The 26,058-nt window shown below is 34.3% G+C and overlaps 3 protein-coding genes across 8 annotated transcripts in view; 1 reads left to right on the forward strand and 2 right to left on the reverse strand.

The window, feature by feature from the left end:
• LOC18094263 (metal transporter Nramp6) lies at positions 1–7,387 on the forward strand. The gene is made up of 14 exons (XM_006368452.3): positions 1–187; positions 397–529; positions 2,430–2,508; positions 2,596–2,636; positions 3,064–3,142; positions 3,241–3,345; positions 3,603–3,712; positions 3,856–4,037; positions 4,126–4,195; positions 4,817–4,990; positions 5,149–5,253; positions 5,475–5,606; positions 6,496–6,591; positions 6,865–7,387. Exons 2-14 carry the CDS (start codon positions 416–418, stop codon positions 7,201–7,203), a joined length of 1,626 nt encoding a protein of 541 aa, XP_006368514.2. The 5' UTR covers positions 1–187; positions 397–415; the 3' UTR covers positions 7,204–7,387.
• Positions 7,388–8,738: 1,351 nt separating this feature from the next.
• LOC18094264 (cinnamoyl-CoA reductase 1) lies at positions 8,739–10,929 on the reverse strand. The gene is made up of 5 exons (XM_024581622.2): positions 10,687–10,929; positions 10,431–10,585; positions 9,982–10,167; positions 9,416–9,768; positions 8,739–9,140 (listed from the first exon to the last, which is right to left on the reverse strand). Exons 1-5 carry the CDS (start codon positions 10,823–10,825, stop codon positions 8,960–8,962), a joined length of 1,014 nt encoding a protein of 337 aa, XP_024437390.2. The 5' UTR covers positions 10,826–10,929; the 3' UTR covers positions 8,739–8,959.
• A 13,253-nt stretch (positions 10,930–24,182) lies between these two features.
• LOC112325957 (cinnamoyl-CoA reductase 1) overlaps positions 24,183–26,058 on the reverse strand; it is a 163,856-nt gene continuing 161,980 nt past the window's right edge. For all 6 annotated transcript variants that reach the window (XM_052455761.1, XM_052455759.1, XM_052455744.1 and 3 more), the window contains 2 exons: positions 25,558–25,910; positions 24,183–24,710 (listed from right to left, as the gene is read on the reverse strand). In XM_052455761.1, the coding sequence (XP_052311721.1) occupies positions 24,530–24,710; positions 25,558–25,910 (534 nt within the window). In that variant the 3' untranslated portion in view covers positions 24,183–24,529. The remainder of the gene's footprint in view (positions 24,711–25,557; positions 25,911–26,058) is intronic.

Raw genomic sequence — 26,058 nt, forward strand, 5'->3', positions numbered from 1 at the left:
TTTCAAGCTCCAAACAGAAGACTGAGAGCCAGGGAAATGTCACTATAAAGAGAGGAGTGAACTTTTATTGAGTGTGTATCTGCGAGCGAGAGTCTTACAAATCCTACAAATTGTGCTGAAGCAGTTTATAAAGCACAGGCTGAAACGGGTGAACTCTGTCTCTTCATTTGCATCTTGTGCTACTGAGGTTAGTTTATGTTCTTTTTATCACCAAAAGATCCTCTCTTTTTCTGTTTTCCTCTGATGGGTTTGTTTGATCTACGTTAATCTTGGTTTCCTAATCATTAAATCTGAATCCATATTGCGTTGTTGTGATTGAATTGCTGTAATATCTACTTGCTTCTCTCAAAGTTTCCTTCTTTCTTCCAAATTTTGCCTGTTTCAATGAAAACACAGTTTACAGTGGGAGTTAGCCATGGCGGGTTCGTCTTCTGTGCAGCCACAGTTCATTGCCAGCACTGGAAATAGGAGTTTCTCTAATGCACCATTGATTGAGAATTCAGATCCTGAACAAATTATCGTGCCTGATGTAAGTTTTCTTTTAAACAATCAATACTCCTATTGATTCTCATTAGAGTTGCCATGTTTGCACTTACTCCATTTTTATTCTATCTCTATTATAATTTAATGAGAGATTTTTATAGACAGAAAGTGATGCCAAAGAAAATATGAATACACACGTGTGTACATGTATATATGTGTGCCAAAGGAATCTGGCCCGAAAATATCCCGACTTAGAAACAAAAAAAAACTTTGTATGTATGCATGTGGGTTTGTGTGTTTCTATGTGTTTCAGACCAGTACGAGGTTCATGTCTTTCATGTCTGGCATTCCTGTGGGACCCATCTCGGGGAGCCACCAATATATGAACTTGCATATGTTGAAAAATTTTGCGTTTGAATTTATGTATAATATTTGCTTGTGTGTTGCATTTGGTGTCTTCCATTTGTTTGAATTAAGCTCTCATCATGAGTGCGTGAAAAGATGGTGTTTGTGGTAAGGAATTGAGATAATTGAATGACTTTTGAGGTTAGTAAAGATGATGTAAGCTTGTTTTATAGAAACAAAGAGTCAAATGGTGTTTTAGGAAGCAAATTTAAGTGATAATTACAGCTTAGTGTCATGGTGTAATTACTTAATTCAATTCAAATTTGTTTTCTCTTCTTTTGTTTCTCTATTAAGGTAGGGAACAACTTGCATAGCTGAAACATGGTATCTAAATATCATAGTTTTCAACTGACTGATATCATCATTGTAGTTGTTTTATTTTTTTTCTGTCTCTTTCAATTTGATTGGCAGAGTTTCAATTACTTTTCTATTTCCATCTTTGACTTTATAGAAATGAGACGGATAAGATTAAAAAATTGAATAGTTCTGTTCCACTCAATTATATCATTGCTGATGTTAGTCTAGTTATTAATTCCAAGGCTGTATTATTATTTTGAACTTACCTGTAAGAATATGGTGAGGTTTATTTTGTACCTGAAAGTGCAAGAGAATTTTTTTTATTTATTCAGTCATGCTTTTCTGTCGTTTCTTCGATATCCTAATGACAGTTAGGGTGACATAAGCATTCAAATTATGTAGTTGACATTTGACAAGGACTTGGAGCTTCTCATGTCTTCCAAAAGGCTTGTGGGTATGAACAACACTGGAACTTTTATGTGTTTCTCAACCTTTAGATTATCCTGAGAAAGGCAGTGACTCCAGCAGTGTGTATTGGAAAGGTCTTTTTTGTCTTGTTCTCCTTTATATAGCTCACGTCCTCAAACAACGTCATGACTTGTAGTTATGGAAATTCTTAGCGATTAGTGTTGGCATCTGCCTGTCAAATAAATGTTTGAATGTTTAATTAGTAGTGGAGGATATTCAAATGACATGACAAACTTTTGAGAAATCTATGGGCTGATATATTGGAGAATTTTGGCATGCACGTGATGGCCAGAAAGGAGAATGATATTAGGTTAAAGCATGGGAATCTCTTCTTTTAACAGTCACATAGGTAGGTTGTGCCAGCAGATAGTTTGTTTGCTATTCTTTCATGTTGTGGAAAAGTAGCATGATTTAGTGCAATGAGGAATGTAAAGCATATTGCAGCTTGCAAACTATGATAATATTTCCAAAATTGACTTCAACATAAGCTCCTTTATTAACGAAAAGATCAATACTATGTCTCTGTATATGATACGAAAAAAATTGAATATACTCATTTATCGAGGCATAAATGTTTCATGTATAATTTTATTATTCATCAGAATCTTGGGTGCCAATGGTTCTCAGCCTTAAGATGTTCCTATCAGGCATTCTGGATGTTTCTAGCATGAAACTTGTGATTGATAATATGGCTATGGCTTCATTGCTTGTCTTTATCGAATTGCTTTAAATGTGAAATGCTTGATTGAATGTCAATGTGTACTTTGTTTATGCAGAGGAAAAGCTGGAAAAACCTATTTGCATACATGGGTCCAGGGTTCCTTGTTTCAATTGCATACATTGACCCTGGAAATTGTAAGATCAAAAGCATTTCTTTGTGATGCTGCTTGTAACATGGTTAGAAATAATGACAAGTGCTGAATATTTTGTTTTAACTTGCAGTTGAAACTGACCTGCAGTCAGGAGCGCAATACAAGTATGAGGTCTGCCTTTTATCTTAATTCAGTTTGTTTTCCCTCTTGATTTCAGCCTTTGAAATTTGTCAAAATGTAATGTTATCAAAGAAGAGATTTGGAGCATCATGTGGTGGAATACCATAGAAAGTCGTGTTAGAGGGTAAATTGGAATTTTGCACTTCAATGAATTTTATGCAACACAGTAGCTAATATTTATGACACATTTTCCTCTGGATTCCTCCCCTGAAAAAAAAAAGCACCAGAATGATGGCTATATCATGTGGCATAGTGCGTCAAGGGTCTCAGGTCTTTTGATGGACACCTTTTTGAAAGTGAAAATCTAGAGCCTGCAGAAAGTTTCTAGCATGTGGATTTGTTAGTTTTTTTTTTTTTTTTAAATTTGTTTTGTGTACCGTTGCTTTTCCTGAGGGACTTCCTTTTAAAAAACTTGCAGTTACTTTGGATCATATTAGTAGCTTCATGTGCTGCTCTTATTATCCAATCTCTTGCAGCAAATTTGGGCGTTGTCACTGGTTTGTGAAATCTAAACTTGCTAATTTGTTCTACATCTTCTCCACTGTTTCCGTATTAATACTGATTTTTTTTTCCAAAATTATCTTTCTCGTTGCAGGAAAACATTTAGCAGAACACTGTAGGAATGAATATCCTAGAATACCAAACTTCATCTTGTGGGTCCTTGCTGAAATTGCCATAGTTGCATGTGACATTCCTGAAGGTGAGGGTATCTCTGGTTTGCTTTTGAGCATTACATGTCATTACATGGTATAATGAAGTCATTGCTCCAAGCATCAAACATATGGTGCACATGCATGTACTTAATATGCTTACAGCACCCCACTCTTGTTTTCAACTGATTTTATTTCTTAGAGGAAAATTATGGCCAAAATGCTGGTGTATTAAAAGAGAGCAGCCTGTTTCTTTCATGTTAATAATCGATGTTTGGTACCAAAAAATGCTTCCATCTCCTTCCAGTGATTGGGACAGCCTTTGCGTTGAACATGCTCTTCAAAATTCCGGTATGGATTGGTGTTCTTCTGACTGGACTCAGCACTCTTGTCCTTTTAGCACTACAGCAATATGGGGTACTTTGATTTCTTCCCAATTGCTATATGTTTTCAACACTGTCTTGACGTTTCACTTATCCAGAAGAAGAATTTGCTCTTGCTACTACATTTCTATTATGTTGAATTAAACCATGTTAGTCCATCTTGTTTTCCTTGTACAGGTTCGGAAGCTTGAACTCTTTATTGCTTTTCTTGTGTGTACCATAGCTGGATGCTTTTTTGCAGAGCTTGGCTACGCAAAGCCTGATGCGAAGGAAGTTCTGAAAGGGCTCTTTGTTCCCCAATTAAAGGGAAATGGTGCTGCTGGTCTGGCAATTTCACTTCTCGGTGCTATGGTCATGCCGTATGTGTTTTATGTGCAATCTATTCATGTTTTCTTGCATTTGTAAAACCCCTCTTAAATTTTCCAGGCTTTTATGACATCCTTGCAGGCACAATCTCTTTCTCCATTCAGCATTGGTGCTTTCAAGGAAAATCCCACGATCTATGCATGGCATCAAGGTAAATATGATGAGTAGACTACTTTGAGCTTGCTTGTGCATGTACTTGAGAAAAACCTTAAGTTTGTTTTCATGTATGTGCATGTTAATGTGTAGTTCAAGTGTTCAAAAGTGCTTTGATATTAAAAGGGTTGATTCATTGAGAGTTGGCAGTTCTGAAGCCTCTTTAGAAAGATTATATACATGTGCTACATTCGTGCTCTTGTCTGCTAGTGGATTTCCCTACTGTTTTTTTGGTCTTTGTAAACTGCAGGATTAACTAACATAATCACAAAATAAATTTCAGTGTTTAGCCTTCTGGTCAGTGAGCTTTTAGCCATTTTAGTGTTATTTGTTACCTTCCTACCTGTTGTCTCAAGCATGCTCTCTGGCATATGTAGAAAATAGCCTCTTTGGGAAGAATCTTCAAGCAAACTAATTAGTTAATTGTATAGACCTGATTTAATTTCTGTTCTGGCCAGTTTCTTTTAAGCTTAAAATTTTGGGTGCACTTTCAGAATGATAAATTTTAAAATCACTGGCAAAATGTTAAAAATTTTGACATCCAGAATGACTTCTTGAAATATGGATCTACACTGTCTATTTATTAACAGGCAGCAATGAATGCCATTCTTGTTCACAGGATGCTTGCAGATTTTACATGATAGAAAGTGGCTTTGCTCTCGTTTTGGCCTTTCTCATCAATGTATCTATCATTTCCGTGAGTGGTGCAGTTTGCAACTCACCAAATATAAATGCTCAAGATCAAGAAAACTGCAAGGACTTGGACTTGAACAAAGCTTCCTTTCTTCTTGAAGTATGCAACTCAGCAACATTTTCAATAATCTGATTGTCCTGTCAATTCTGACATGGTTTTCTACTATTATAACATATTGTGATTTTTAATTTCCTCAATGCTCTATTGATCCAGATATTTTTTTTCATGATAGTGCCATTGTGGTTTCTTGCTTGCAGAATGTATTAGGTAGTTGGAGTTCGAAACTTTTTGCAATTGCATTGCTGGCATCAGGTCAGAGCTCTACAATAACAGGAACTTATGCAGGGCAGTATGTCATGCAGGTATTTGAGAGTCACTCTAAGAGATTCTTATTTCTCAATGTCAGCACATGAGTTTCTGACTAGAAAGCAGTCGCTTTGAACTTAAGAAATAGACTTTGTGGTAGCATTCTTAAATTTTGTTGCAGAGTTTTAGATGTTCTGCAATTCAAATTGTCATTATTGTTTCTTTTGCTTCCTGGGGCTGTTTTGTCACTCATTATTCCTTTCATTTCTTACTGCAGGGATTTCTTGATTTACGATTGACACCATGGTTAAGGAACTTCTTAACTCGAAGCTTAGCCATAGTCCCTAGTTTAATTGTTGCAATCATTGGGGGCTCTTCCGGAGCTGGAAAGCTGATTATTATTGCATCGGTATGATCTGTTTGACACAAATACTATGCTTTCAGAACAAGACATTCATTTATTTCTCAGATCTATATCTGTGCAGTGGACAGAATATAAACACCGCTAGAGCGATTGCAGAAAGTAACATTAAATTTAAACTTGTGGCAGTTTCAATGTTTAATTTCTCTTGTCGAGTCAGTGATATTTTGGAATGTTGCCTTTTTCTTTGGGAAGTAATGATATTCTATGATGATGATGCGCAATAAAAAATACTGCTTTTGTTGTGGTTTAAATATATTTCCCTGCTCATTGTCCTAAATGGGAGAAGGTGCTGCTTTGCAAGTCCCAGATAATAATTTCATGCACAATCATGTCAGTGAATTATTTTCTTATCTAGAAATAAAATCTTAACATGGTTGACATTTAGGATGTCTTTTATTTTGATGGCTCCCTTTTTTTGATTCATTTCTACCATCTAATGCGATCTTGTGTGAGAGAGCCATTAGTTATAATGCACCTTGTTCCATACCATTTTTTATATAGTAGAAATGGATTCTTTTTTCTTTGTTCTTGCTTTTTTCTGATAAGTATTTCCAGCCATCCAAAGCTAGACTTTTAGCTGTGATAATAAGAAACTTAACGTCATTAAAGCTATGGTTTCTGGGATGCTCAGTAGAAACATGAAGCAATGACTTTGCTGTTAACAAACTGTATTACATCACTTCCCATTGTTTCCACCAGAGGCAGTTCTCTGGAAATCATGCTTTCTTGTGTGAACATTAAGTCCAGTTTTTAGTTTAAAAAAAAAGCAATCTTTTTGCAATCTCATTCTGTTGTTTTACAGTCCAATAGAATCAGGGTAAAAACTCCTGTTATCTCTTTGCATTTCTAGCTCACTTTTCATGTTGTATTGCAGATGATTCTATCTTTTGAGCTCCCTTTTGCTCTTGTTCCACTTCTCAAGTTCACAAGTAGCAAAACCAAGATGGGGATATATGCCAACTCAACTACGGTATTACCTTTACTTGATCAGTGCTTACACTGTTTGTTTTAAGTTTTGTTCAGCATTAAATTTGAAGATTTCAATTTAGGTTCAGAATGCCATGACTATCTTCAGCACGGTTTACTCATGAAAATATCTCAATAAGATCATCAAAGAAATATTTATAATATCCAATAAAACAGTTGTCTTCGCATGCCATGCTTGAAATATGTTGTGTTCATTCTGCATATATACCATTTTATTTTATTTTTAATCATCAATTAATATAATCCTCCTCTGCAGATTTCATCTATTACTTGGGTCATTGGTTTTCTTATCATGGCAATAAATATATACTACCTTGCATCTAGCTTCATCAAGATTCTTCTTCATGGCCATCTAAAGCTTGTAGCTGCCATCTTTCTTGGAATATTTGGATTTTTGGGCATGGCAGTGTATTTGGCTGGGGTTGCATACTTGGTGTTACGTAGAAACACGGAGGCTACACATCTTGTAGCATTAACATCTGAAAATCCGCAAATAGCCAACGAGTCTGGTAATGCAGGAGTGTACAGTCTCCCTAGAGAAGACATAGCATGCATGCAGTTGCCTCAGAGGAGGAGTAATGCAAATGATTTGTAAATCATAGGGCAAGTGATATCTCAAGGTCACTAACTTCTAGTGATTGAAATAACACTAGAGACGAGGTTATAATCCATTTCCTTTTCTAATCCACAATTTGCTTCTGTCTTACCATTGTTATGTGATGACCGAACATCTTTGTGGACCAAACAGCTATAGCTGAATAAACCCTGAGCTTGAGATATTCAGAGAGCATGTCACCACGCATTTCTTTCTCGCATCCACTCTTGCAGAACTTCTTTCGTAGAACTAAGTGAATTGCAAAAAAAATTCAGTGTGGCTATGGATAATTTGTTTTGTAGATTAACTTATTTATAGACTGGGCTAATAAATACATGACATATTTTTGGATACATATATGATTTAACATACATAATCTCGTAGGGTTCAATCATTTTTTATGCATGGGTCTGTTTCTGCCAACTTCACTTTATCACTAAATTGACCTGTTGATGACTGCCAACATGTTTCGTAAATCGGCAAATCAACAAGGTAGATTTCTTGGCCTCACCATGTCAACACAGCATCATGTATGTTTTGTTACGGTGCGAGTTTTTATTTTTATGTTTTAAAAATATTTTTTAAAATTTTAGTTTTTTCTTTGTTTTAGAGTGTTTTTAGTATTTTCAGATTATTTTAATGTAAAAAATAATTAATCAAAAATATATTTAGACTTTTATCTTTTTACAAATTTGAACAATACAAAAGGAGAATGTATTTCACTTAAATGCACTTATTGATTATATTTGTTTTTTATTGTTTGTGCTTTTGTGATGGTCTTCTAATGGTTTATTTGGGAACACAAATTGTATATATAAAAGTTTTAATTTTTTTATTTAAAATAATTTGTTTTAATGTTTTCAGATTGTTTTGATGTGCTGATATAAAAAATAATTTTTTAAAAATAATTTTTTTTTTATTTTAATGTATTTCTAAGCGAAAAACACTTTAAACCGTTACCGCTATTACAATCCCAAATAGACAAGGCAAGTTATGATTGTATTTAATTTCATTTATTTTTGAGCTACTTAATGTTTTTTTTTTTTAAAAAAATTCTAATATGTATGTATGCATAATATGATACCTTTGTTCAAAGTTAAAGTTGTAAGAAACTAATATAATTCGCAAACTAGAAAATCATAATAAGTACCACCACCTTTGTCTGAGCTTTGGATGAGGCCCGTGATAGTTGCTACTTGCCTGCCTTGATTTAGACTTTAGATTCATCTTCCACAAGAAAGGGTATGTACTAATCAATACAGAGATAGCATCCATAGAGATTTTGGAAGGGAATAAAAGTAAGAGAAATTAACATCCTTAATTAATTATATTAGGATAATTATCTTCTGATCACCTGTACATGCAACTATCATTATATATTTATTCGATTTTTGCTTTATTCGATTTTTAGACCTTATTTTGAAAGATAGATAATCAATTCTCAATCCAAGGGAATTTCCATATTCAAATTGGATTAAACTTAAACAACAACAACCAAAAACAAAAAGAAAAAATACAAGCGAAACACTCAAAAGTTACATCCAATAATTGATTAATTTAGGGATTAAAACATTCATTATAAAAGGATTAATCTAAGCACGAAGACAATTAGAAGTCTTTACATATAGAAGACAGTAACACTTACACTCTGACATTGACATTCTTCTTTAGTATATTCTTTTTTTTAGTACGTATTTTACAAACAACTTCAACCACACTTGAGGTGTGGACCTATACCCTGCTAATCAATGAGCCCTTATTGAATTTTCACAGAGTCTTCAGCATGTTTTAGGATTGGAAGGATACCCTTTTCCTGCAAGCTCTTAACAGTTTCATACAAGCACTGTTTTACTGGGACGAATTCGATGCCCAGATCCTTGATCTTCTGGTTTGTGAGCTTGTAGTTTTGTTTTCTTGGGTTCTTCTCATCAGAACACCTGCAAATGCATTGCAATACAAAATATTAATATTCAATATGAAAACAACTTTCTTGTGCAAATATTTTGTTTCTTAAAATCATAATATAATTTTGCTAATGAAGATTTGAAGAAAAATCGGGAAAGGACCATGAAAGAAAAATAGGTTAGAAAAATAATACAAGTTTCATTACGTTAGAAAAAGTCAATTTATTCTAACTTTTCCATTGAAGTAGTTTTTTAGAGTTGTTAAGCTCGTGATTATTATAAAGTGGTTCAAAATCATAAGAACTTACTTGGTGGGGATGGGATACTCCGGGAAGAACTTTGCAAGGATTTCCACCACCTCTCCACGGTGAAGCATTTTCTCAAAGCAAATGTAACGGCCGGAGGCAGAAGGTGTCTCGAAGACTAAAATGTGGGCTACGGCCACATCCCTAACATGCACATAAGCTTGAACAGCGTTAGCATATGTCTTGGCTGAGCCGGTTAGGTACTTGAGGATGTGAAGGATGCTAGCATTGACAGTGGGTTGCAACAATGGTCCAAGCACCACCACTGGGTTCACCACCACTAGGTCAATTCCTTTCTTCTTAGCCACATCCCATGCAACCTGTTCTGCCACAGTCTTTCCATAGCAATACCAATTCTGCAATTCCAAGAGATGAACTTACATCAAGATGTGAAGGACAGGCAATTAGGATTTCAAGATGCAGTAAGCCCTATGACGCAAGGAATAATGAACTTACATCACCATATCTTAGAGATATTCTTATTTACACCTACTCTGTATGCTTTGAGTGCTCTAATTAATTAGGTGCTATTTAATTATGTTAATCATCACATGTTATTAATTAAATACCTTGGTGTTCTTGCAATACTCAAGATCACTCCAGCAAGATTCATCAACGACAACATCAGGGCTCCTATTGGGGTCCATGTACACAGTACCAATTGAAGACGTGAAAACCACTCGTCGGACTTTGGCCTCAGATGCTGCCATGATCACATTCTTGGTTCCATTCACTGCTGGCTCCATCACCTTGTCCTTCAAGTATTGTAACACAAAATCATCAAAACCAAATTTGAAGAAAACATACTTTGCATCATGAAATTACGGGAAAAAAAATGTATAAAATCTTTTACTAACATTTGTCAGTGACATCCGTACTTAAATTTACCGGCAACCTAAAATTTGTCCTTGGAAGTCCAAGTGTTGTTTTTATATTCTTTTCTTAAAATTCTCAGCATCCAAACAAATTTTTTACTACCAAGGTACCGAAAAGTAAAGAAAAAAAAAAGGAAACATACTGGATCGTCTGTGACAGGACAAGCAGTATGGAAAACTCCATCACACCCTTGAATAGCCTCTTTAAGAGACTCATAATCAAGAATATCAGCCTTGCATAAAGTTAATCTTTCTTGAGCTCCTTCAAGCTCCCTCAAATGGGAATTCTTGGGATCAGCTGTGTATAACAACACAAATACATAGCATTAAATTAACACAATCTTAATAACAGAAAAGGGGAAGGGAAAGAATCCAAGTGCTTAATTATTATAAACTAACCTGGGTTCCTCACAGTTCCTTTAACAGAGTAACCTTTCTCTAGAAGAAGTTTAACAATCCATGAAGCAATGAAGCCACCAGCCCCGGTGACACAGACAGTTTGGCCTTGGCATGGAAGTGATGAAGTATCGACAGGCATGTTGTTTTGATATATGTATTATGTGTGCGTGTTTGGTGGTATAACGAAGGAAGAGAGACAGAGAGAGAGGGAGGTGTTTTCCTTTTCTCTTGGTTTAGGTACGTGACTGAGTTTTTGTAATATGAATCGTCAACACCATGTCCTGAATTTATAGTTGTTATTCTTTTAAGGTTTTGTGTGCTGGTTAATCATGATGTTTACGTAAGCCTGCTCTTCTTCAACTTCCACCGCATAATCTTGTGTGCGAATTGGATTCAATCCAAAAAAGATTAATGTCCATTGATTAATAAAATTCCTAAACCAGCAAAGAGTTTGGTCTGGAGTTTGGTGGAAAAGTGCAATTATAAGCTACTAATAAACCTTGTATGGAATCCTGATTGTTTTGTACTCTTGTTTTTGACTCTTGTATTTGACCAAAATGTAATCATAAGCTACTGATAAATTAAGAAATTAAAATATATTATACACAAAGACCCATTGGTTGTCGATCACAAGTAGAGAGCAGTACTTTTGTTTTGGAAGGAGAGAGGGAAAGCATCTCATGGATGACAAGTAGTGTTCATGCTAAAGAATATTTCGTTATTATCCTGTAAAATAGGAACGTGTATGATAATTATATATAAGATAGACTGGATTTTTTGTATTCAAGACATAGTGTGTCCTAATTGAAGAAATTGAAGAATAAATTGATGTCCATTGATTAATCCTACCCCTAAACCAGCAAAGAATTTGGTGGAAAAAAATACGCAGACCATAAATCTAGATAAGGGCAGAGAGCAGTACTTTCTTTTGGAAGTAGAAAGATAAGGGCATTAATGCTAGGATGGGTGGCAAGTGTATCTTGAAAATCTAGATATTATTTTAGAATAGAAAATACGAGATGATATGTCCGCGCGTTGCTGCGGGTTTATAAAACAAATGCATTTAATAGTGTTATAATTGTGAACCAGCGCTAGATAAGTAATAGAAATTAAAGGTATGATGTAGCAAATATTTCATGACGAAAAAAAAAGTTGTATTGGTGATCCAAAACTTAGAGACTGAATAAAATGATTTGTAGTAATTTACAGTGTTTTGTGAGGAAAGATACAGTGCTTTCGCCACATGATTTAGCTTTTCAGTTGATAAAAAGAAAAAAAAATTATAAAGCTAAATTCTCTACCAACTTAATATTAAAAAAAAACCAACAAAGATAATTTTGGAAGGAAAAAAACCCATGAGAAAAAACTTTGTAGCAATTGACAATGTTTTGTGAGGAAAACTATAACGCTTTTCCCAATAAAATAAAATAAAAAACCATTTAGAGAAATATTGTAGCAATCCACAGTGTTTTGTGAGAAAAACTACAACGCTTTTCTTATATGATTTAGTTTTATTGTAATTATAATTCTTAATCAACTCAATATTAAAAAAAGAATCGACAAAGATAATTTTGGAAAAAAATCATTAAAAAATCACACGGAAAAATACTGCAACAATTCACAGTGTTTTAAAGAAAAAAATTATAAAGCTAAATTCTTAATCAGCTCAATATTAAAAAAAAAATTCGACAGAGACAATTTAAAAAAAAAAAATAACAAAACAAACACCAAAAAAAGGAAAAAAAAAAATCATGTTGGAAACACTATAGCAATTCACAGTGTTTTGTGATGAAAGCTACAGTGCTTCCCCACATGATTTAGCCTTATTTGTAATGACTTGTAATTCACAAACAACTTAATATTAAAAAAATAAAATTGAAAAGGATAATTTGAAAAAAATTATAAAAAAAACCATGTGGGAAAAAACACTGTAGCAATGAACAGTAATTTTCAAAAAAAGTTACAGTGCTTTCCTCACATATTGTAACTGTAATTTTTAACCAGCTCAATATTAAAAAATAAAATAAAAAAAAGATAATTTTGGAGAAAAAAAACCATGCGGAGAAACACTGTAGCAATCAACAATGTTTTAAAGAAAAAAAATACAAAACCAAATTCTCAATCAGCTCAATATTAAAAAAAAATCGACAAATATAATTTTGAAAAATAAAGAAATAAAATAAAAAAACTAAGTGGAAAAACATCACAGCAATCCACAATATTTTAAAGAAAAAAATTACAAAGTAAAAATTTTAACCAGGTCAATATTTAAAAGGTAAAATCAACAAAAATAATTTTGAAAAAAAATAAATAAAAAAAAGAAAAAATAAGAAAGTTGAAAAAAAATTTTTGAAAAAAAAACAAAAAAAAAGGGAAAAGAATCACTGTGGATTACTGTTGTAATCCACAGTGAAATGTGTGTGGGGGAATAGTGATTCCCCCACACCATTTAGAGTATGTTTTAATAAGATTAATTTAAATAAAGATGATGGGACAATCGAATAAGAGAAGGAAATAAAATTGTGTTTGATAACCATACAAATATAAAGGATTGAATGGATTTTTTTTTTGTTGTATATAAGATATAGGTGATGTTTGTTTTTGTGGTGGTACTGAGTTTTTTAAAAAAAATTAATTTTTTTTATTTTAAATTATATATTTTTTGCTTGTGTTTTTATTATTTTGATTTGTTGGTATCAAAAATAAATTTTAAATAATATAAATAATAATAAAAAACACTTTAAAAATCAAACACTAATTTAATATAGTGATTATAATATTTATGTAGGCCTACTTTTCTCCAACCCAGTGTGAATTGGAATTAATCTAGAAAAATTGACGAATAAATGAATGTCCACTGATTAATTAATACAAGTAAACCAGCAAAGAATCTGGTGGGAAAAAAATTGAAATAAAGCAACTAATAAATCTTACATGGAAACCTTATTGTTTTATGTATGTATTTTTTGGACCAAAAGTGCATGCTGTTTTTTACCACTCTCCTGTCCTCTTGTTTTTCTTTTGTTTTTCTTTGGCTTTTACATGAAACTAACTATTTAAGAAGATGGTATCATCCAAAGAACTGCATGATCTTTTACCAATGCTTTACTCATGAAATTAATCCTACAATAAAGGTCGATCTCAAAAAGATAAATTGTATTGGAGCGTCAGGCTCAGAAGTGAACTCGCGTCACCAGAAACAAAACCGTAAGGACGGTAAGACCCAAAATGAAGAATATATGACAGGTTGGGCCGGGCTGTTATAGAAATCCAAGAAGATTCAGTGTGCTTAAAAGCTCACTTTTCCCTTAGTATTTTAAGAGTTCGCAACTCGTAAATCGCAAAGAAAAAAAAACTAAGTTAGAAATCTAAGGAAATTCAAAACGCTTTAAAAGTCCATTTTTGCCTTAGTATTTTATACTCTCACGACTCGTAAATCGTGAAATAAAAATTAAAATGTCCCCAATTATAATTAAGGCTTCCTTTAAGGAAGTGTAATTAAATTGTTCTAAATAATATTTTGGACATAAATCTACCCTTATGTTAAAGATGAACAGGTTGTATTACTCTTAATAATATTTTGGACATTTACCTTTCATAAGTTTCTTTGCCCTTATATTATTAACGAATAATGACCTATTATTTCTAGAAAAATATCTTAAATATTAACCACTTGGGGTTTCTTTATCCAAATATTAATATTGAATAATAGCAAATCATTTCTAATAATGTTTTGAATATTAACCTTTTGATGTTTCTTTATCTAAATATTAATAGTAAACAATAACAAATCATTTCTAATAATATTTTGGATATTTACCCTTTGAGGTTTTTTTATCCAAATATTAATAGTGAATAATGACAAATTGCCAGAAAATAAAATTTTTATAATTTTTTAGAATATTGGTCAAAACCTTTTGGAATTTACAAATATGTTGTAAAATTCAGAATGTAAGAAACTAATTTTTGCGTTTAAGAAATCAATGCTAAAACATATTTTTTTAAATTTTGAAATGTTCATTTTTTTTTTCAAAAAATATTCAAAATATTTTTAGAGTATTGACTATATGTAACACATTTTTTTTTTTTTCATGTTTGGTCAAAACACAAACATCACAATTTAACACATGCATCACAATTAAAGTTAACAAGCCACACACATATATTTCAAAATTCACAAGAAACCTAAAACAGTTCACATCAAACAAACAAGATTCGGCACACCAACTTAAACTTGAAGCCTGAATATAAGGTTGACCCGTCATTCTCAAAAGCAAGGCAGAAGTTCATATGCAAAATAAAACCAAAATTTTGAACTCAAAACCCTATAACGGAACCCGTATGCACAATAAAACCAAAATTTTAAACTCAAAACCCTATAACAGAACCCGTGCCTCATGACCCATCCTTTTTCCTAATCTTGGAACCTGTCTTGCTCGTTTCATGCAAAAAGGAAAGAATTGGAGAAGCATGCCTTTACACCACGTATTTTAAAAACTAAGACTAAAAAAAAAACATCATGGCCTGCTATCTCCTCTTCAAAAAGCCGAAAGGAAAAAAAAAAGTGACCCAAGAACCTTCCAAAATATTACCTCAAATAAAAAGGAAACTTCCTTCGTGTTTTTACTTTCTCCTCAGGACAAATCTACGTCGAGGAGCAATGCTCCTCCTATACAAAATTCTAAGCCAGGGAGACGCCCGAACAAAGGAGTGGAAGGATAATGAAGACCTTTAAGGCTCACGGTTCCTCACGAATAAGAGGAAAAGAAATGAACCCACAACTTCTAACATAAACACCCATCTAAACTCACAGCCATGGAAGAAACAATGGTCAAGCATACAACTTTGTTACCAAAATAAAAACCGAACGTCCAAAACAAAAACAGAAACAGGTTTTGAAAAGAACAAACACCAGACACCAGTTTTTAAATATGGCAAGGAAGAAGAAAATTGAGACTTATACCTGCAGATCATGCTCGTTCTGAATGCAAAAGATGAGGTACAAACCGATGGAAAGTCTCTGCCCCTTTTTCCTCTGATAATCAAAGAAAGCCTTCCTCTTTTATCGTTGGGAGCTTTTTCAAAACCTTTTAGAGTTTTGTAAACTCCTTTTCGGCAAGGTAGGATAGACTACAGTTAATCTCCCCTCTCTTTCTTGTTTTTTTTTTTTCTATTTTTCTACTCTCAGCCTTCTTCTGGTCCTCTGTTTTCTTTTGTGCCTCTGCTCTCTCTTTTCTTTTCGTCACCCTCTGTTTCCTTTCCTTACCCTCTCTTTTTTTTCTCTGTTTCTTTTCTGCAGCTTGTTTATATAGCCAAACCAAAACTTAGAGACCACTCTAACATCCTCTCATCTCAACCGTAGGAGCTAGGGATAAAATCCCACCACTTAGATGATGGTGAGGCTCTTCTCTTTGTCTTCTTTCAAAGCTGGCATAGTGAGGTACAAAACCATTTCCCTTGCTAATATCGTGAATTGCAGCTGCAAACTGGGCGTGGAAAGGGGTGATACTTGTACAGACCAAGCTGACCCGAGGATACAAGGACGAGAGAATAAAAAAAATAGCAGGAACGGTTACAAAGAAGGGAAAGAATTACAGCAAGTTCGCTTCATGCAGAATGTCAATTCGTTCTGCATGCAGTGCTATTAATTAACCCCAGTTTGGGTCGTCCTCGACCTAGTTTATTGTGGGTCGAGACGCGGCCCAGCTGTTGTATGGCTGCCCTCGACCCAGTTATAAGTTTTGTTTAGGCCAAGTTGTGGCCCAGTTCCTATGAGGGCGAGTCGCGACCCATTTACCTTGAGGTCAGTCTTGACCCATTTTCTCATGGGTCATGACTCGGCCCCTCTCCTCCTAGTTGCTTTTTGTCTAAGGCAGTCTAGGTTCAGTCATTTTGAGGCCGGTCAAGACCCCTTTTCTTTGTGGCTGATAGGATTTATTTTCGCTTGGTTTTGGACACGGCCCTGTTGCCTTTGGAGCAGCCAAGACCCAGTTTTTTTGGGCGGTCAGGTCCTAGTTTCTTTGAAGCCCGGTCAGGACCCAGGAGAACTTGGGTCCAGACTCGGCCCAGCTGCCTTTGGGACCAGTCAAGACCCTGGTTCTCATGGGTCCAGACTCTGTTTTCTTTAGGCTGAATTTGGGCCCAGCCAAGGTAGGCTCAGACCACAGGCTTGGGCTGAGCCCCAAACCTAATATATTATATTATAAAATATTATTTTAAAAAATTCAAAAATCAAATAAAAAAAATCTAGAAATCCTTTTAAAAATTTGTGATTTTTTCACAAGTTTTTCTATCATTTTTTGTTTTTTTTCATGGGGCCCAAAAATGGATAACAATAATTTAAATAGGTTTGATATAAATAATGGATGATCATTCATGAATGTATCAAGATTCACTTCAGGCTTTTATTAATTACACATTATCTAATCTGAGAAATATTAGTGGAGACACTATTAGATGTCTATACAAGAGGTGTAAGAAAAAAAAATTATCGATTTAAATGTTGTAACGATGCATCTTCTACAAAAAAAAGGTTCATGAAAAAATACATATGTTGGTATGCACACGAAGAAACATATGTTCCTCACGATACCATGGTAGATGTCATAACCCAATTCTGGGTTATTCCCCAAAATTCAATTTTTTTCAAAATAAAAATAAAATAAATAAAATAAAGGCTAGCGACGTGAAGAAAGTAGACAGGGGGAGGATTCCAAAAAAATACATAAAAACCAAGTTGCAATTTTGAAGCAAATTCAAGGCCTACTTGTACCCTATTATGCCCAAAAATGGAGAAAAAAAATGCAAATTCAAGGTCAAATTAAATGATTATTGGACGAATTTGCATAAAAATTAAGGCCAATGACATCATTAAATTTTTAATAGGCCAATTTGATTTAATCTTGGGCCAAATTAAATTTTAATTATGTTTAATAATTAATTTGGGTCCAATTGAAGGATTTAATTAAGTGCAATGACTTAATTATACTTTAAATGGGTCAAATTAATTTTATTTGGGGCTTAATTGATGAAAAATTAAGTCTGGGAGCCTAATTTGGGCTTAATTGAGAAGATTGGAATTTTAAGAGACCAAATTTAATTTTTACCAAGTTAATTGATTGAAATCAGGGGCTAAATTGCAAGAAAATTGAATTTTTGGGGTAAATTAGGGGTTAAATTGATAAAATTCACAACCAAGTAGCAATCTGTAAAAGGCATCGGACTATAGGGGTTTAATTGACAAACAAACCGGGGGTAAAATTAAAGAAATTTGAAGTTTAATGGTCAATTAGGGGTTAAATTACATAAATCCAAGACCAAGGATCAAAGTGCAAAAGACGCTGAAATCCAGGGTTTAAATTGAAGTTCGGCAGGGGCTAAATTGCACTAAATCAAAGGTTTAGGGTTACTTAGGGGTGCAATTGAACGAATGCGAAAGCGGAAGGACTCAATTGAAGTTGGAAAGAACTCGTTTATTTAACCCAAAACGACGCCATTTTGTATTTTTTTTTAAAAAGAAGAGGACCAGACGACGCGTTGTCTGGTCGCTGTTCATTGTCTTCCCCAATTTTACCCAAAATGACAGCTCAAAGAGCTACTTTTAAGGTGCATTTAATGCCTTATATGTCCATGAAAATTGACAAAAAAAAAACATGCACCAAAATGGTCACCTGACATCCCTATATCCTCGAGTATGATCCGTTCAGGCCTATTAACATGAAACCGGCCTCGGCGTCAGCCTAAAGCGGCCAACACAAACAACCTTTTCCTGCAAATTTGGCAACTCACGATGCACACTTTGAATCAACAGATGAGATCCGTCCCAGCCGAATCAAAGGCCACGATTTGGCACCATTAAAGACAAAATGTCTCTCTTCCACATCCTATAAATAAGGGTTCATTTCATGGCCACAGGAGGGAGAAGTTTGGGTCCAAAAAGCACAAAAAAACCAGCCATCCCCCTGTTTCCATTTTTCTTCTCTCCCCGTCATCCTTCTGCGACTCTCTCTTCTTTCTCTCTCACCATTGCCTCGTCAGCTGCCAACTGCCTCTCCTTCATCTTCTTCGACTCTGGCCACCGTTCCTCCCAGCAATGCCGCCCAAACCATCAGCTCAACCTCCTGATCACGGAGATTTCTTTGTCAAGTGAGCCGCTCCTTTGTCAACCTCCATTTTCTGCAACCATTTCGGCTACAACACGTTCTGCAAATAATTAACTTTGGGGTGGGCTGGACTTGTTCCACCCCAGCCCACCCCCTAAAAGAGTTAGTTTTGTGGGGCTGATTTCGGCCCAAATCGGCTGGGCTCGGCCCAGCCCACATATTTAATATTTAATATTATATATTATATTATAATATTATTTATTTTTTAAAAAACTTTCAAAAATCATTTCAATTTTTTTTATTGTCTCAAATATTTTTCTATCAATTTTGCATAATATCGGGTTGTATATTTACACTGTAAAATAAAAATCCTGTATTAAAATACCTAGTTTTCTCCGAAATATTTCAAAAAAAAATCAAAACATTTTAAAAAAAAAATCTCAAAAACTTTTAAATTCTCTTCTTTTCCCACTGATTGACCTGTCTTCTTCTTCTTCTTCTTTTTCTTCTTCTTCTTTTTTCATTGAACGTTTGTTTAATTTTGACCAGCATTTTAATCAAAGAACTGCATGATCTTTTACCAATGCCTTTACTGATGAAATTAATTGGACAACAAAGTTCGATCTCATAAAGACAAATCGTATTATGATATGATATTTTTTACCGACAGAATGACAAATAAAATACTCGACAAAATAATTCTGTCAATAAATCCATTGGTACTATTTTATTTATGATATATTTACGCGTCGTCTGGTCACTGTTCATTGTATTCTTCTTTTACTCGAAAGAAACTGCCTGGGTTCCTACTTTGCAGGTTCATTTAATGCTTGATTTATCCATCAAATCGAACAAAACTTGCACGAAACGGATCCCCTGTAGTTCTTCTAAAATCCCACGTGAACGTTTCAGGATGAATGACAGCACCGCGACACAGGCGACGGCGTGAAGAGGTCAACTCAGGCAGCCTTTTCCTGTAGATTTGACAACTCATGGAGGCTACTTTGAACCAGCGGTTAGGATTCTTTCCAACCAAATCAAGGGCTGAAATTTTACCCCGGTGTAGACGAGATTACCCTCTTCCACTGCCTATAAATAGATGCTCCGTTGATGACCTGAGAGAGGAGAAAATCGAGTCCAAAAAAAAAAAAAAACCAGCCTCCTCCTTAGTTGTTTTCTGCAACACGTCTCTCTCTCTCTCACATTTATCCCTCTCCACCGAAAGCTCCTCCTTTTTTCCTCCACAGCGGCAGCAGCCCATCAGCACCACCATTTTAGTTTTCTTCCTTCTCCAGTATCGGCAGCAGTAGCACCGACTCCTCCACAAATGCCGCCACCAGCTTCAGGGCGACTACCCAGACCACCTCCAACCTCACTCCAGGCCGGTGACAACAACTGCTTCTCCCCCAGCAAGGTTGCCTCCCACTTAACTCCGCCGGCTGCAACTGCAAAGTTGCATGCAGAACGTGAACTTACTGTTCACGTTCTGCATATAATTCATTTCACTTGGGTCGAGCCAGTTCTAGCCCAGACCAAATGTTTGGGCCGGGTCCGGCCCAGCCCCCAAAAAGTAGAGAAAGAAAGTATGTTGGGCAGATATCGGCCCACTGTTTTTTGGGTTTATGCTTGACCCAGTTATCTGGGCTGGCCCGGCCCACCTGTTTTAATAATATTTAATTAATATACTATATTATATTATATATTTCTTTTTTAAAAAAAAATTCAAAAATCCTTTGAAAAAAAATTGTGATTTTCTCAAATATTTTTCTTCCAATTTTGCATAATATCGGGTTGTATATTTACACTATAAAATACAAATCCGGTATTAAAATACCTGGTTTTCTCCGAAATATTTCAAAAAAAAAACTTAAAACATTTTCGAAAAGAGAAAAATATTTTGTTGCATACGGCCAAATCCTAAAATTTTTCCAAGCATATTTTTCATAAAAAAAAATTGCATCTTTTTCATGTTTAAAAAATCAAAAAATGGATATCGTAACCAGTTTATGATTATTCATTAGGATTTGGCCGACATGTCAAAAATCATTTTCCAATCTTTTTTTAGGATCCTGATGTAGACTTTAATATTTATGGTGTGTAAAATTACATGATAAAGTACACCCTCAAGTATTAAAGATACAAGATGTAAATAAATGCGATGCTAATATTCAAACTTTAGAACGGCTAGAATTTAACCCAATAAGGTAGAGACTTTCCATGAAGAGAGATCTGCCTTGAGCCTTAGAAAAGACCAACGAATAGAAATTCAACTTAGAAAAAACAATCAAACAACAATGCAGCTTACCTTAGGTAGGGCGTGCCTTTTGCTTTTCATTTTTGTTTGTTCGTCCCCCTCTGGTTTTTTTTCAGTTCTTCTCCTGTTTCCCCCTCTCTCGAGTTCGTGGCCTTTCTCTGGCTTTTATAAGGCCAAAGAATTCCATGCGGGGGTAACGACAGGCTTGGTAACGGCATACATCATGTGGGCGAGGGATACTAGCCGCGAGACGTGTGCCATGATTGAAACAGTTTTAATGCCTTTTACTGCTGAAACGGCTCCGTTGCTTTTACTGTTGAAATGATTTTTGAAAAAGAAGGCAATGAATAGTCTTTCTGAAACGACACCATTTCCAATTCAAATGGATAGTTTCAATTTGGTTATTGGAGTTTTGCAATTTTGTAATCAAGCCTCTGGGTAAATTGTAATTAGATCCCTTGATTTTAGCGCCATTTACAAGACAGTCCTTGGTTTTGGATTTCTTCAATCAAGTCCCTAATTGCTCATCAAACTTTGATATTTATGCAATTAAGGCCCTGATTTGACCAAATCAACTCTTAAAAATTGTAATTTGACCCTTGAAATTTAATTTCTTCAAATTAAAGCCAAAATTGACTTAAATCTTGCAATCAAACCCTCCATAAATTCAATTAAACCTTAAATAAAATTTATTTGAGTATGTAAATATCTGATTTTGAACTTTTCTTCTTCAAATTGAATTTTCTTTGTCAACAGAGCTCTCATCAGTCAAAAATAATACTGTCAAATTTCAATCTTTGTATTTTTAACCTCCTTAACCAATTTTGATCATTTTCTGAGCGCTTTGGTATCCTCTTCTTACTGTTATTATTTTTCTGGTTTTCTTCCGAATATATTTTTTTTTTCTTTGTATTTTCTCCTTTTTTGTGTAAAGACCCAAAAATGAATAACAACAATAAGCAAACCATCATAACATAATCTAATAAACTTTTAGTAAATTTAAGGTAAAACTAGCAATACAGCCTGTCTTAGGAAGACGTTTAACGGGTGATAATATATTTGCTTTTGCGTAACCAATCTCGGATCATAAAATCTCTATTACCAGTTAGGGTTCATGGTAACAATAATACTAGACGCCGACTCCTTAAACAAAACCGTTCTCTCTCTCTTCCCGTATTTGGTTATAATCTATTTCCTTTTCTAATCCATAATTTGCTTCTGTCTTACCATTGTTATGCGATGACCGAACATCTTTGTGGACCAAACAACTATGCGGAATAAACCATTAGCTTGAGATGTTCAGATAGCATGTCACCACGAATTTCTTTTTTCTCGCATCCACTCTTGCAGAACTTCTTTTGAAGAACAAAGAGAAATGCAAAAAAAATTTAGTGTGGCTATGGATAATCTGTTTTGTAGATTAACTTATTTATAGACTGGGCTAATCATACATGACATTTTTTGATACATTTATGACTTAACATACATAATCTTGTAGGGTTCAATCATTTTTTATGCATGGGTTATGTTTCTACCGACTTTACTTTATCACTAAATTGACCTGTTGATGACTGCCAACATGTTTGGTAAATCGGCAAATCAACAAGGTAGATTTCTTGATTTCACCACATCCGTACAATATCATGCATGCTTTTTTACGAGTTTAATAAAATTTAAATTTTTTTAATCTTTTCATTGCTTTAGATTTTGTGGGTGTTTTCAGATTGTTTTGATATTAAAACATGAATAAAAAATATTATTTCAATACATTTCCAAGCGAAAAACATTTTGAAAAACAACCACTACCACAATATTTAAATAGGCTCTAAAAGTAATTTTTACTTGAAAATCCATTAAATTATTTTTTTCAGATTTTTTATATCAATTTTTTAAATCAAAAATATATTTTTAAAATTTCAAACTCAAAAACAAATTACTCGAAAAAATAAATAGAAGAATAAAAGAATAAAAATAGAAAAAAAAATAAATGAACTTAAAATGTAAAAGACTGTCATTAACCCTCACCATTAAAATTTTGGTACATTAACTATTAAAAAATAAGTTGAATTTTTTCAGTGTCGGTAAAAAATATCTATTTGATTTCAGTGTCGGTAAAAAAATAATTAAGCGAAATGTATTGCTTTTAGTCATAAGTAAATATGTTCTTTATAATTTATTTTATGATTTATTATAAACGAATATTGATGGATAAATGACAAGGATTTTCAGAACAGAAGCTTTTCTTTCAAAAGAGGGAGTCTGATTTATATATGAAATGATAGTGCAATACTGTCTAGTTTCTTTTGAAACAGGAATGTTTTTAGATTTCTAAGAGTTTCTGATGGAAAACTAGCTCCATTAATGAAAACTATTGAATGTTAACGAAGTACAAGAAATACTTGCAGGATAGAACACACTGCTGTTGTTACTTGCGTTGAATGGCGAAGAGCTGTTCTATTGGGAAAAGAAGGATTTGATAAAGATATTGTGACAAGTCAGTTAGATTCAAGCCTGTGAGAAACATGGCGGGCTGCATTGAACACACTGCTGTTGTTACTTGTGTTGATGGTTATGTTTCTAGATGTTTTGGCTATACAGTGGATGCTAAGGATACTTTCATGTTGACCTGGTATGTTAATAGACATTCGTGCATGTCTGTTGATTTTGATAGTTCACACTGCACCACATTTTTGTTTTGACTGTTCGTGATCTACACAGGGGCAATCAGTGGACTCTCTGGCTCCTTGCTGGAAATTGCCTGTGATGTTGTTCGCTGACTACTAAGCGCCGACTTCCCTCTCACTATTTCTAATATCAGAATTATCCAAAATGTTTTTTTTTAATTCTAATCTGTATGTATGCATAATATGGTACCACCACCTTTGTCTGAGCTTTACTGGAAATTGCCTGCGATGTTGTTCCCTGACTACTAAGTGCCTTGGTTTAGACTTTAGATTCGTCTTCCACAAGAAAGGGTATGTACTGATCTATACAGAGATGGCATCCTGGCGATTTTGGGAGGGAATAAGAGTAAGAGAAATTGACATCCTTAATTAATTATATTAGGAGGGTGCTACGAGATGTACATGCAACTATCATTATATAAGCTTTATTCGATTTTTAGACCTTATTTTGAAAGATAGATAATCAATTCTCAATCCAAGGGAAGCCACAGATATGGTATTGATTCCATATTGAAATTGAATTAAACTTAAACAACAACAACCAAAAACAAAAAGAAAAAATACAAGCGAAACACTCAAAAGTTACATCCAATAATTGATTAATTTAGGGATTAAAACATTCATTATAAAAGGATTAATCTAAGCACGAAGACAATTAGAAGTCTTTACATATAGAAGACAGTAACACTTACACTCTGACATTGACATTCTTCTTTAGTATATTCTTTTTTTTAGTACGTATTTTACAAACAACTTCAACCACACTTGAGGTGTGGACCTATACCCTGCTAATCAATGAGCCCTTATTGAATTTTCACAGAGTCTTCAGCATGTTTTAGGATTGGAAGGATACCCTTTTCCTGCAAGCTCTTAACAGTTTCATACAAGCACTGTTTTACTGGGACGAATTCGATGCCCAGATCCTTGATCTTCTGGTTTGTGAGCTTGTAGTTTTGTTTTCTTGGGTTCTTCTCATCAGAACACCTGCAAATGCATTGCAATACAAAATATTAATATTCAATATGAATAAAAATCACAACATTATTAATAATTCTTTCTACAAACTTGGTAGGTCTATTTGAAGCCAGCAGAAAAAACAGTTTCGTATAACCTTAGCAACCCAACTAGGAACATTCAATCAACTTGTCTGATCTTAAGCACTACAATTAGACAAACAAGTCCACTCAAGCATTTAGTTTTCTTTGTTGATGATTAAAAAAAATTATGCCACGGGGGATTCGATTTTTCATGATTTTTGGTTAAGATTATCATACGAGTCAAAACTGGGACAACAATTGCCCCACGATACCATTAAGAAACCAAAATGAGGAGATCACAACCTTATCCATTGGATTATTAGTAGTGAATATTAATATTCACTAGCTCATGTTTTTTTTAGTATATTTATAATAAGGACTTTCTTATTTTGGGCATGAATAAGGATGAAGTATCAGAAAACTGTCATGCAACAGGATTTTATTCTTTAATTTAATTATTGTACAAAATCTTCCAACATTCATTGCACTAAGTTGCTTTATATATATATGTCAAATGTCAACGAGAAAGTAAAAAATATACAAGCCTTAAATAAATTGACTTTCTTGTGCAAATATTTTGTTTCTTAAAATCATAATGTATATAATTTTGCTAATGAAGATTTGAAGAAAAATCGGGAAAGGACCATGAAAGAAAAATACGTTAATTAGAAAAATAATACAAGTTTCATTACGTTAGAAAAAGCCAATTTATTCTAACTTTTCCATTGAAGTAGTTTTTTAGAGGTGTTAAGCTCGTGATTATTATAAAGTTGTTCAAAATCATAAGAACTTACTTGGTGGGGATGGGATACTCCGGGAAGAACTTTGCAAGGATTTCCACCACCTCTCCACGGTGAAGCATTTTCTCAAAGCAAATGTAACGGCCGGAGGCAGAAGGTGTCTCGAAGACTAAAATGTGGGCTACGGCCACATCCCTAACATGCACATATGCTTGAACAGCGTTAGCATATGTCTTGGCTGAGCCGGTTAGGTACTTGAGGATGTGAAGGATGCTAGCATTGACAGTGGGTTGCAACAATGGTCCAAGCACCACCACTGGGTTCACCACCACTAGGTCAACTCCTTTCTTCTTAGCCACATCCCATGCAACCTGTTCTGCCACAGTCTTTCCATAGCAATACCAATTCTGAAATTCCAAGAGATGAACTTACATCAAGATGTGAAGGATAGGCAATTAGGATTTCAAGATGCAGTAAGCCCTATGACGCAAGGAATAATGAACTTACATCACGATATCGATATCTTAGAGATATTCTTATTTACACCTACTCTGT

The sequence above is a fragment of the Populus trichocarpa genome, chromosome 1 (assembly GCF_000002775.5).
Source record: "Populus trichocarpa isolate Nisqually-1 chromosome 1, P.trichocarpa_v4.1, whole genome shotgun sequence".
Lineage (NCBI taxonomy): Eukaryota > Viridiplantae > Streptophyta > Magnoliopsida > Malpighiales > Salicaceae > Populus > Populus trichocarpa.

What these genes read in the sequence shown, in the direction of transcription:
- LOC18094263 (XM_006368452.3), top strand. Translation starts at nt 416, where the DNA reads ATGGCGGGTTCGTCTTCTGTGCAGCCACAGTTCATTGCCAGCACTGGA. An exon ending in GATCTATGCATGGCATCAAG is followed by an intron (nt 4,196 to 4,816) that starts GTAAATATGATG and finishes TCTTGTTCACAG; the next exon opens with GATGCTTGCAGATTTTACAT. An exon ending in CAGGGCAGTATGTCATGCAG is followed by an intron (nt 5,254 to 5,474) that starts GTATTTGAGAGT and finishes TTCTTACTGCAG; the next exon opens with GGATTTCTTGATTTACGATT.
- LOC18094264 (XM_024581622.2), bottom strand. Translation starts at nt 10,825, where the DNA reads ATGCCTGTCGATACTTCATCACTTCCATGCCAAGGCCAAACTGTCTGT. An exon ending in AGTATTGCAAGAACACCAAG is followed by an intron (nt 9,769 to 9,981) that starts GTATTTAATTAA and finishes TTGGAATTGCAG; the next exon opens with AATTGGTATTGCTATGGAAA. An exon ending in GAGTATCCCATCCCCACCAA is followed by an intron (nt 9,141 to 9,415) that starts GTAAGTTCTTAT and finishes ATGCATTTGCAG; the next exon opens with GTGTTCTGATGAGAAGAACC.